The 12,521-nt window shown below is 42.5% G+C and overlaps 1 protein-coding gene across 10 annotated transcripts in view; it reads left to right on the plus strand.

Moving 5' to 3' along the window:
- SMARCD3 (SWI/SNF related BAF chromatin remodeling complex subunit D3) overlaps positions 1 to 12,521 on the plus strand; it is a 110,285-nt gene that overhangs the window by 79,078 nt on the left and 18,686 nt on the right. For all 10 annotated transcript variants that reach the window (XM_087733594.1, XM_087733583.1, XM_087733547.1 and 7 more), the window contains 4 exons: positions 4,621 to 4,743; positions 6,583 to 6,678; positions 7,166 to 7,267; positions 9,871 to 10,032. In XM_087733594.1, the coding sequence (XP_087589720.1) occupies positions 4,621 to 4,743; positions 6,583 to 6,678; positions 7,166 to 7,267; positions 9,871 to 10,032 (483 nt within the window). The remainder of the gene's footprint in view (positions 1 to 4,620; positions 4,744 to 6,582; positions 6,679 to 7,165; positions 7,268 to 9,870; positions 10,033 to 12,521) is intronic.

A 12,521-nucleotide genomic window follows, 5' to 3' on the forward strand; every position in this document is an offset into this window, starting at 1 on the left:
ATATGACTGCTATTTCAAGTTCATTTTGCTGAAGAAAAGTCAAAGATACATGTTAAAGATGTGTATCTTACACTTGGAGAATAAGCAGATTAAGCATTTGATTTTTGGGCAAGAGGTTATTTGATTCACAACATTGATCAAGTCTCCATGAAGTTCCCCCCGTTGAGCTTTGTCTTTGTGGGTGGTAAAGTTTCAGGGTGTCTGAAGAGTTGAAATGCAATGCTTTCTTCTTGCCCTAGAGCTGTAAGTTTTCTCTTTAGTTTTTGCTCCAAGCTACTGAGAATCCTACCAGTAAAAAACAAGGCCACAGGTTTTGGTTCGTTGCTTTTCTGTTCTCTGAGAAGCCACCATACAAGAGAGGAGAATAGACTTTAGATCTGTGCTATAATGTGCATTGCTAAGAAATTTGCAGAATTTGTTGAAGGGCGATGGCTTCTTGCCCAAGTACATTGCACTGCGGTATTTAAGCTGCAAAGTAACCATGGTGCACATAACTGATGTTGTATCGTTTCCTGCCTGGATGAGATGGAGTTGCTCAACTGGAGATGGAAGACTCTCAGAGCCTTCTGGATATAAACTTGGCATTATTGTGGAACCCAGGAGTACTGATAAGTGAACTGAGCGCAGTGATTTTGCGTGTCTGTCTTCAGCCAAGGAGAATTTATGGTCTATATAGTGGCTATAAAACCCCAGCCAGCGCCCTTTTGCTGTTCTTCCTTGAGCTCAGTTTTGACTACGTATATCTTCTCTGAGCTAACATCTTGCAGGACTGGACATCCTTATGATAGCAGTATAGCTGTGAGTGCTGAAGTTGTTACTCGTTGGGTAGATCCCTTCAGGAGGTATTCAGACTATACTCTTGGATCTCTGCCAGGATCTTGCTTCATCGGGTGGGATAGTAGTGTCTCACAGCTGACAGGAGAAAAGTCATGGTAGAGGAGAAGGAGCCTGCTGGTCCAAAGAAAATGTTCATTTGTAGAGCTATGGTCCTGATGTTTTGCTAGAGAATTCTAAATGTATTTTCTTTAAATGCCAGTGCTCAAAGTGTGTATTACCACTGTTGGTGATAAGTGTATGTAGGGCAAGTTCAAGTGCCATTCTCTAGTCCTGGAACTGGAAAATAAGATAGTCAGCCCCCCAGAATGTCTTGAGCAGAGCTGTTCCCAGGTAGCTTTTATGAGGAGCCAGTGGTGCTGGCAACACTAGACGTGTAAGGAAGAGGTGGTAGTGGGAATTCTGGGAAGGGCAGAAAGAAGGAAAAAACGGAGCAGAAACTCATAAGGGAACAAACAGGAGGTGGACATGTTGGCAGTAGCTTCAGAAAGGTAGCTGTGGAGGCTTGAATGTTTCTGGGTCGGTACAGTGCTGTACAGAGGAGGACATGTTTGGCTGTTCAGGCAGCGTTCATGGCCAGATGACTTTTTCACATTTTTTTTGGACTGCTTACCAGAACGTCTTTGGCAGATCTGACTGCACTCTGCAGGTCAGGTCTAGAGTTAGCGGTTATGACAATTGTGATGGCTGACACTTGTTTGCAGTTGGCTACGTAGGTTCCTTTTAAAGGGTGGTAGCTCAGCTGTAGAAAGGAAGGCTAGTGTTTGTCGTGTCCTAAGGTGCGCTTGGCCTGGTAGAGCCCTCGGAGGGAGGGGGAGACTGTGCCAGCTGGAGTGCAGGGTAGGGCAGTCGGCGAGGCAAAAAGGATGAGGGACTGCCTCGTTGAGTAAGAAGCCGGAAGAAAAAGCAGAAATTTGGAGTCTCCTGAGAGAAGGCAGTAGCACAAACACAGCTGGATCTTCAGGAATAAAAAGAGAGGATTCTCTGTGTCTCCCTAGAAATGACCCTACAGGGTTTGCTGCAACCTGAGTTGCTGGAATAAGAGCAAGCCTGAAGAAATGAAACATTTTCAAGGACATGTCAACGGAGAAAATTTGGTTTGCAAAACCTTTTTTTTAATTTATTTATTCCATTTTATCCAGCAAATGCGAGTTTTCCTTCTTTACGCTCCCTTATTCTGCTTTGTGTTCTAATAAAGATTTTTATTATGTTTAAAGCCCATTTGGTGTTGGGGTCCTCTTACAGCTCTGCAGTTGCCCTGTTTGACTGATTTCCTGGATATTTGTTATGAGTCAGAAGCAAGGATCTTTCTGTGGTTGCATATCGGAGATAATCACTGCCTTAATAGTGTTGCAAATTTGCGGTACCTTTCGGGCCAAAATCTGAGACACCCCCAGAGTGCAGGTTACACATTTGCCTTGTGGGATAGAGTGTCTTTGCTTAGCAGAGACTAAAGGCTCAGCATTCCACAGTACTTACAGGTTGTCAGTAGTGTCTGTAACATGTTGGAGTCAAAGGCTAAATGGTTTTCAATCTAAAATCAAGATACGTAGAAAGTAGGACAAAAGATAACTTTGGAGATAGCCATTACTTAGGAGTTCTATTCATAATTATTCTAAGTTCCTTTCTGATGACGATGTGGAAGAAGTGGGCTGATTTATAGGGGTTACAGTGAGGAAAGGATTAAATTTGAGAAAGAGAATTCATTGTGTAGAAGAAAGCAGTGTAAATTGAAGAGAGAGATGTGGGAGAAACAAACAAATGATATGCAGACTCTGGCTGGGGCAGAGCAGGGAAAGTGTAGGGAACCCAGCAGGAGACCAGTTCTGCAATGTAAGCTGCATCTGGATTGTGCATGACTTGAAAGAAAAATGATAAGGGGTTAGCAAAGGGAAACGGTGGAAAGTATCAAGGAGAGGTATTTTGTATTTCACAGTGGAGTTAGACGTTGTTACTAACTTGGTTTTAGGTGGACTGTACAAGGAAGCTAGAGCCTGAAAGCTAGGAGAAAGGAGGACATGTAAAATATTTGAATACAGGTGTTATTGCAGAGGATGATCTTGGTGATGAAATGCCAGACTTCGGAGGAAACAGACCCAGTTCCTATCTGGATATGGGGAGATATGAGGAGAGAAGGAGTTTGCAGGGTAAAGGGGAGAAGGGAGATAATGTCTTTGGAAATCAAAAGAAGAGGAAATGGAACCAGTGATATAAATCTGAAATAGCAGTAGAGTATCCAGGAGGAACTACTAAGAAAAAAGCTGCTTATGTATATAGATACAGTTTTGCAAATAATCCAGGTGGGGATAAAATTTAGGAACAGTGCATAAAATGTGCAAGTTAATTTGAAGAGTTGTGAATTTAGAAATGTGAAGTCCTTCACAAGTCCTCCACACCAAATAAAGATTCTGGAGCATTCAAAAAAAAAACCATTTTATATAATGAAAGATCATTTTAGCAACAGAAATCCTGTAGGAAAGGGTGGAAAAAAAAATATAGATTTCCAGGAATATTTTTCTACCTATCTGCCTGTTCCTATCTGTGTCAACCTGTCATTCTCTGGACTCTTGGCACTGTTGAAAATCCTGTTCCCTCTCAGTGCGTACTCTTGACACTCCATTTCCATCAAACCTTTCTGCCAGTGTCTTCTCTAGATTTGGCAAAATGTAGTCATTTTCTTCTTCCTCTTCAGCCATACATCTCTGCCTCCCACATTCTTCTGTGCCATATTAGATTTTTCAGTTTGCTGACCTGGTGTGTATAAGTTCCTTCTCTCCTATGTGTTTGTGTATGAGAGCTTTACAAGACTACTCCTTTTTTATGTTGTATGAAGGTTGTTTTGACCACATTAACTTGACGACTGTAGCCTTTTTGTCATTATATTATAAACAGATATTTGAGATTAGAGCCACAAAGACATTTTTGGCAATATTTTTTCTGGAATCCATGCATCAGAGTTAATGGCCAGGTTTTCCACACGGTGCACGGGAGAGAAGGGCACTGAGAAATAACATAGCCATAAGCCAGTACAGTGACTGGGAAACCTTAGATAGCCTGTAAAAATGACAACAGGTAGACATGATTGTACCTTTCACAGACTTGAGCACCTGGGTTAGGGATGAGCACAGTGCCTTCCTCCACTCAGGTCTCACAGCAAGTTGGAGGTGCAGCATGTTCGATTAGAGTGCAAGGCAGTTAAAGAGGAAGGTTAGGTAGCAGGGGTGTGTGTAGGTGGGTGTGTGTCTGTAGGAAGACTATTACCAGGCTCTGCATGATGGTAGAATGAAGATGGGCAGAGATGTGCCCAGCATGTAATTTGCAGCACTAGCTGTATTTGTGACTGCCATTTCCAAATCTGAACTGATGCAGCTATGAAAGACATTCATGCAGCAAAAGGTTTGCAGCTGAGTCTTAGCGATCTAGCTAGGGTCTAGACAGGAAGGGCATCATATCGTGCTTTTCTTACAATGATTTCCCAAATATCCAGTCCAGAAGTACAGGATGTATAGCCTCATGGGCTTGGCCCTGCAGCCTCCTGTCTTGCTCCATTTACAGTGGGTCTTAGCATGTTTGTATAGTCAGTATTTTTTGAAAGGAAGTTTCAGATTCAGCACTTCAGTGCGTTTCTTATACATAACCAAATCTTAAATTCTAGTATAACCTGGTGCAACTGTACTAAACATGCATATTCTCTACTAAATACGTAACTATCACCTTCCCTGTGGCTTCCTTGGGTCTTGGACTTAAACTGGATGTGTACTTTTCTTTTCTCTATTTGTATAACAGCAAAAGCGGAAGCTGAGACTTTACATCTCCAACACGTTTAATCCTGCAAAATCTGACGCTGATGACTCTGATGGCAGCATTGCTTCATGGGAGCTGCGAGTGGAGGGGAAGCTCCTGGATGACGTATGACTTACCTGTGCTTCACTGGGGCTGGCAAGGATCTAGAGATTGTCTGTGGGGTGGTGGACTTTACTGGGGACATCAACTCAGACAAGACATCTCTGAATGGCAGCATTGGCTTGTTGCTGCTGGGAAGGCGCCGTGTCCAGCCGGAGTGAGGGATAAGGTCATAATGGGAATGTTGGGGAGGGGTGGGGAGGGCAGCAGGAGATGGAGCAGACTTAAGGACAGGACAGGTAGGAGGAGGTCGAGAGAACAGGGCTGAGGTGATTCCCTTAAAAGATACAGCAGGGTTCAGGTCATGAGAGGTGTGATAAGTCAGGCCTACAGCAGGCATTGCATCTTGCAAAGAGCAGGATAACAAGGAGAAGTAGGTAGTTCATATTCCTACGGAGGACAAGAGGATGTATGGATGGTCAGAGCAAGGATGGAAGAAAAGATTTATCATTCTGAAGTCCTCAGAAACCTCAGTGACGGATTCAGCTTTCCCTGGGGAAGGATGGACTTCCCTAATAAAGGTGTCACCTGTTTGAATATGCTTGACAAGCAAAGTATTTAGTGGGATAAACAGATGGAGAACATGCATGTATGGAGAGGGCAAGGCTTTCAAGGCACGTCTGTCTGTCTGGAGATAACTGCACATGAATCAGAATCATAATCTTGCTGGAGGATGAAGGGGCGACAAAGTGCAACATCTGCAAATCGAAGTTAGACAAATTCAGTTTAGAAATTAGAGCATATATTTTAACAAAGAGATTCTTTATTGGAACAAAGTACGTTCTCAGTTACTGGCAAATTTTAAAATGAAGAAGGATGTATTTCTAAAAGATTTTCTGCATTAAATAAGAAGAAATTCATTGAAATCCTGTGGACTGTATTCTGTGGAAAGTCAGATTATGTGATTATAGATCTCCCAGTTTTTAATTTAGACAGTATGAGCTGTGTAGTAAACAGCAAATACTGATAATTAAATGGAAAGGCAAAATGTAAAAGGAAATACTTTCACTTAGTGTATAATTAATCTGTAAAATTTACTGTCATCTGATAAATCAGACCAAGAAATTAGCATTCATCAAAAAACGCAAGCTGTTAAAATGAAAGGTACAGTGGCCTTAGAATCATAGAATGGTTTGGGTTGGAAGGGACCTTCAAAGACCATCTAGTCAACCCCCTCTGCTGTGAGCAGGGACATCTTTCACTGGATCAGGTTGCTCACAGCCCCATCCAGCCTGACCTTGAACACTTCCAGGGATGAGGCATCCACAGCTTCTCTGGGCAACCCGTTCCAGTGTCTCACCACCCTCATCATAAAAAGCGTCTTCCTTATGTCCAGTCTAAACCTACCCTCTCTCAGTTTAAAACCCTTGCCCCTTGACCTATCACTACAGGCCTGGGTAAAAAGTCTGTCCCCATCTTTCTTATAAGCCCCCTTTCAGCATGGCAAGGCCGCAGTGAGGTGTCCCCACAGCCTCCTCCTCTCCAGGCTGAATCCCCCCAGCTGTCAGCCTGTCCTCACAGCAGAGCTGTTCCAGCCCCCGGATCATTTTCGTGGTCTCCTCTGGCCCCGCTCCAGCAGGCGCCGTGTTCACGTTACAAGCCAGTCCTTTCCAGTAACATTAGGAGAGCCAGGGAAATCTTCCCTTAAGTGTTCACTGTTCCACCACTGTTGAGATTTTTGCGTCTTACTCTGCATTTGTCAGAGGGAAAACTCAATTAGGTTTATCGCACTTGTGGTCTATATGGGAATTAATGTTCAAGAGAAAGAGAAAGCCTGAGAAGGAAGCATAGAACACAAGCTAATATGCGCAGCCTTAAACATTTCTGTTTCTTCCGATTGTACAGCTCAGCAAACAGAAACGGAAGTTTTCATCTTTTTTTAAGAGTTTGGTTATTGAACTGGACAAAGATCTTTATGGACCTGACAACCATCTTGTGGAGGTAAGAAAGTCGTGCACCCTTTGCATACAAACCCGATACTAGCACAGATAAACAGCTATGTGCCCGTTGTCTACCTTGTTTAAGTTACCTTGCATTCATTATCTCATTTAAGGTATTTTCAAAGTTTTCAAAATTTCATTCTTTTTAAGAATGTTTGCTAACAGAATCTATATCGTCTGAAACCATAGATGTAGTAGTGATGTGGTGCACACCATAGAACAGAACGTATGAAATGATGGAAAAATTGTGCGCATTTTTCCCAGCAAGTAAAGCACGCTAACAGCAGAACAGATTGTGCACTACAGCTGAATTGTAAGGGCAGAGCAAATGATTTGGGGGGTTTTGTTGTGGTGGTTTTTTTTTTAAATTGCAAGATCTTCAGAAGGCTTGCACTTGTCTTATTCTTGCATGGTGTACTGTGCAAGATGCGCTTCGACGGATCGGTGAAAAAAAGACTGACCGTCTTACTTGTTTTTTCCTTTGGCAGTGGCACAGAACTCCCACAACCCAGGAAACGGATGGCTTCCAGGTGAAAAGACCTGGTGACGTCAGCGTGCGGTGCACGTTGCTCCTCATGTTGGACTACCAGGTCAGTGCGCTGCTTTTGGCATGGAAAATACAGCCATTGGGACATACTGCAACAGAGCAAATTCATCCTGTCACGTACATCAAAACCCAATATACTTGGACTCAGAATGTCACATAGTTCATTGAGATTAGAATAACAGCAAACTGACCAATTATTTAAAATGGAAACAGGACACATCAAGTAAGTTTCTATTACAGTCTAGCAAAATATTGTTCTTGGCACTATGATAATTAGTATTTTTATTGCCCACCTGCAGAAAGAATATGCATTTCCACCTCAGGCTTCTTAAAGAATAGTCAGATAAGTTGCACATGAGTTACGTGTGTGGTCCGGTACAGAAATTCAAAGGAGTGGCTTTTGCTAGTGGTACCTTAACTAGCTGTGTAGCTGTGGCAGCCTTCTTTTGAGAGCAGACTACACAGCTTTCCCGGTGTGTTAAGTTTTGGTTACATTGTCACCCTAATCTGGCATAAGACAACATTGCCCTGCAAGGGTTAGACTTGCCGTTACTCTTTGGCCTTGTTAGGCATTCCTGCTTCCTCTTTTTTGTCAGTATTAGTTCTGTTGTACTAGTAGTATTTGTGGGCTGAACACAATCAAGTCAGGGCACTGATCCATTTGAAAGCTAACAAATCAGTTAGCTGGTCCCAGTCACAGGAAACAACAACAAAAAAAAACAATAAGCAAAATTAGGTTATTCTGCATTGGGACAGAATATAAAAGAGGTTCCTGGGCACAGTTTCAAACTGTTTGAAGCTGTTGTAAAGCTAAGCTGCTCCAAAAAACCACCTTCATTTCAGTTGTGGGTGCGCGCTGCCACAGTCTCTGTTCTCTTGGCACAAACGGTGGAGATTCGCAGTTGTGGAGTTCACTAATCTGACTGAAACCATCCCTGAAAGAAATGTTGCTGTCTTAAGGAAATTGATGGAAATCTCCTGCTGAGAGGAGGTGGGATCTCCCTTTGCAATGGCAGTTCAGTCTCAGATACCTTTTGATTGCATAACTTTAAGAACTCATTCTGTGCTGTTGTCTTTCCCCTCCATGCAAATAGCATCTATCCAGGATAAAGACACTCCATTTTATGTTAACAGAGAGAAAAATGTATTAATTTTAGGGAGCGTACGAGCTAACTGAAATGCTGATATAGCCAGTGAGAATCTTTATTGTTAAGACAATATAATGATGTTTGTTATGCTCACCATTATAAATCTATGCTTTAAAATAGATGTTCTTTTACCTTTAAGTTTTGATTTGTTATAAAGCTAGCTTCGAGTGACCTAGCACCCAGCAGAGTAATTCTTGCCTAATAATGTGGCAAATATTAAACTTGAGTATGGGTACACACTTGAAGCGGCACCAAATTCCAAGGTATCCAAGGAACGTATATTAGTAGAGATGGAGAACAGGGTAGTTGAAGAGTTGTATCACAGAGGTCAGGAGAAGAAATATATTCCATTGACTGGTTGTGGTTGGGTGAATTTTCTGGTACGCAGCAAAATGGTGGGAACATGCCTGAAAAACAGAGTTCCAAGGTACTTTGTTGATGGAAGGCAGCTGAGCAGTTATTAGCAACAATAGAAGCATCATTCTGACTTCATTCTCTCTATCTGTGGTTAACCTCCAGCAGTTCAGAGGAAGGACCATTCTTTTTCTTCTCCCACTCCCTGAAGTCAAATTATGCATCAGTGTTGAAAAGGAAAATTCTTTCCTGAGCCTGCATGCAAGTTGTTGTTATCTAACGCATGTGATACAGATAGTCTGTATGCATAGCACATTGTCCTGGTTTCGGCTGGGACAGAGTTAATTTTTTTTTCCTAGTAGCTGGTACAGTGCTGTGTTTTGGATTAGTATGAGAATAATGTTGAAAACACACTGACATGTTAGTTGTTGCTAAGTAGTGCTTACACTAGTCAAGGACTTTTCAGCTTCTCATGCACTGCCAGCGAGAAGCTGGGAGGGAGCGCAGCCAGGACAGCTGACCCAAACTGGCCAAAGGGATATTCCATACCATACGATGTCATGCTCCGTATATAAGCTTGGGGGAGTTGGCTGGGGGGCGGACTGCTGCTTGGGAACTGGCTGGGCATTGGTCGGCGGGTGGTGAGCAATTGCATTGGGCATCACTTATTTTGTATATTCTTTTATCATCATCATCATCATCATCATCATCATCATCATCATCATCATCATCATCATCGTCGTTGTTGTTGTTGTTGTTGTTGTTGTTATTTTCCCTTCCTTTTCTGTCCTATTAAACCATCGTTATCTCAACACACGAATTTTACTTTTTTTTCCCCGATTCTCTCCCCCATCCCACTGGGGCAGGGGGGAGTGAGCGAACGGCTGTGTGGTGTTTAGCTGCCTGCCGGGTTAAACCACAGCATACACGTAGAGCGTCCCTCTTTCTTTTCAAACCCTAGACATAGTTCTTCCAGAGCACTGACAGTGGTACACATCTGAGCAATTTGTATTTTTGCAGTCACTGCCACTGAATGGGGTGCTTCTCCTGAGTCCCTCGAGAATTAAAGCTGAAACTTAATACCTGTGTATCTATCTGTTATTCTTTCTGTTGCCATCTCCATCTCCTTCTCTTTCTGTTACAGCCTCCACAGTTTAAACTGGACCCACGATTAGCCCGTTTGCTGGGGATACACACACAGACCCGATCAGCCATCATCCAGGCTCTCTGGCAGTATATCAAAACAAATAAGCTGCAAGACTCCCATGATAAGGAATACATTAACTGCGACAAGTACTTCCAGCAGGTAACTCCTTTTTGGACACAGTAGCTCTTAACTGTAATATCCATCTGCAAATTTTGGATGGATGAAAATGACTGATTGTTATCTTCCCGTAATAATTTGCAGTATCTTCAGTACTGAATGGCTTTCAACAGTCACTACAACTAATACAATAAGCACCCTCCCCATTTGCCAGTGTTGTCAAAAAACCATATCTGGTGGTTCAGCGCTCCTGCATAAGTTGTGGCCTTTCCAGGAAGGAGGACTTTCGCTAACTGTTTCACTGTATTGATTTACTGGGTTTTTCCCCCCCAATGTATCATTTTTTACTAAGAAACATGAAATAACCTGCTGATTCTGATTGCCAAATCATATGTAGACCTGTTTTCTTCCCTTCTCTTTCCCTGTTTATGAAGGGCAGAAGACATGGAAAATATAATTAGATAAGCTATTTTTTCCGAAGTCTGCATCGGATTATAAAATACCCTCAGTGATCTGCATGATGTTTTGAAAGTAGCACGTTAAGACTTTTTGTCTTTCACAATGATCTCTGGAACTAACCAAGAAGGCCACTTAGAGGCATCTCCACCTTTTCTGTAAATATGATTATAGTTATTTTGTACAGGTAATGTTATCTGAGCTATCACTATCTTAATTGGCTTTGTTTTTCTGTAGCTCAGGCTTACCTAATTTATTTTGAAAGTACCTGAAGGTAGGGTTTGTGACATACTCCTGTTTAGGGAAAGTACTGGCAGTTATAATAAATGAATAATGTTTTAGTGAGCATTGAAAGTAAATGTTGCAACAAAAGTTGTGTCCTAGTTTTCTTTTTAAGGTTTTATTTTCTGTTATTAATTTGCCCTACAACTGTTCAAAGTGGCCAGTGCTTGAAAAAAAGGCAGCACTGGGTTTTTCCACATTTGAAAATACAAAATACAACAAAATCATTGTGAAATTCATGGGTATTTTTAGGAATATAGAACCAAAATGATCTGGATTATATAGTCACTCTCTTGGTTGGGTTTTTTTTTGAGAATTACAGCATGCAGTCTCTTTCATATGTAGTGAAAATTCCATCTTAAAACCACATAAGAATTTTTGGCAAAATTACAAAGCTGTTCGCTCTGTTGCTTAGATGATTTGATTTCCATTCTCTATTTATCTGTAGCCACTTTAGACTCAGTTTTGTTTGTTTCTGCTGGAGCGTGGCCAGAGCAGGGCAGCGAGGCTGGGGCAGGGGCTGGAGCCCAAGGCTGGGGAGGAGCGGCTGGGGGAGCTGGGGGGGCTCAGCCTGGAGAAGAGGAGGCTGAGGGGAGCCCTCATCGCTCTCGGCAACTGCCTGAAAGGAGGCTGGAGCCGGGGGGGTCGGTCTCTTCTCCCCAGGAACAAGCGATGGGACGAGAGGGAACGGCCTCAAGCTGCGCCAGGGCAGGGTTAGGTTGGATGTTAGGGAAAATCCCTTCCTCGAAAGGGCGGTCAGGCCCTGGCCCAGGCTGCCCAGGGCAGGGGTGCAGTCACAGTCCCTGGGAGTTTTCAGAAAAACATCTGGACATGGCGCTTAGGGACAGGGTTTAGAGGTGGACCAGGCAGTTAGGTTAACAGGTTGGCCTCGACGATCTCAGAGGTCCTTTCCAACCTTAACGGTTCTATGATTCTATGTGCCGGCCCGAAGAGGAAATGGAAAAGGGGAGGTGAAAAAGATTTGAAAAATCATGAGCAGAATGGAAAAGGTGAACAAGGAGTAATTGTTGTTTATTTTGGTAAATAATTATAGGCCATCAACTGAAACTGGCAGGTAGCAAATTAAAAACAAACAAAAGGAATTCAGCATAGTTAAACTTCGGAACTCGTTGCGATAGGACATTACAGATGCTGAAAGTGTATATAGGTTCCAAAAGTGACAAATCAATGGAAGAAAAAATCTTGGGCTGTTATAAATGCAAGGTAATTGCAAAGCTGTGGAGACTGGGAGAGGTTTTTTGGGGAAGGACTAGAATATGTTTCTCCTGTTCTTATATTTTTTCCTTTAGTATCCACTTTTGGCCACTATCAAGGGCAGGTTAGTGTGGTAGATGTGTAGTAGATCCTCTGTCTGATCTGGTACAGCAGTTCATGCCTTACGGTAAGCGGGAGGGCCTTCTCACTTGTATTTATTTTGATTTTCAGCTTAAGAACTTTACTAGAATAAGAACTTGCTGGAGCCATCTTCTTTTCGTGTATCTCATCAGAGGCTTATAAGCTCATAGGTCTCCTTTGTGTTAGACCTCTTCAGGAATACCATCAGAGCTGATAATTGTCTTCCCATCCTCAGATTAGTCAGATGAGAGCGCTGAGAAGTAGTGGATTCCTTTTCTAGGAGACTGAACCTCACTCCCTGCAAGAGCTGGCTAATCTGGAGTAGTTTCATAAGAAGGCAGTGCTTGCATAAATTTAAATCATAAATGGGATTGATTTAAATCATAAATGGGATTGATGCGGTTTCCGTTTTCCTTAGGTCTCTGGCAAAATTGTCT

Source organism: Nipponia nippon, unplaced genomic scaffold, assembly GCF_047370975.1.
Source record: "Nipponia nippon isolate SJK-2023a ecotype South Korea unplaced genomic scaffold, ASM4737097v1 scaffold_1, whole genome shotgun sequence".
Lineage (NCBI taxonomy): Eukaryota > Metazoa > Chordata > Aves > Pelecaniformes > Threskiornithidae > Nipponia > Nipponia nippon.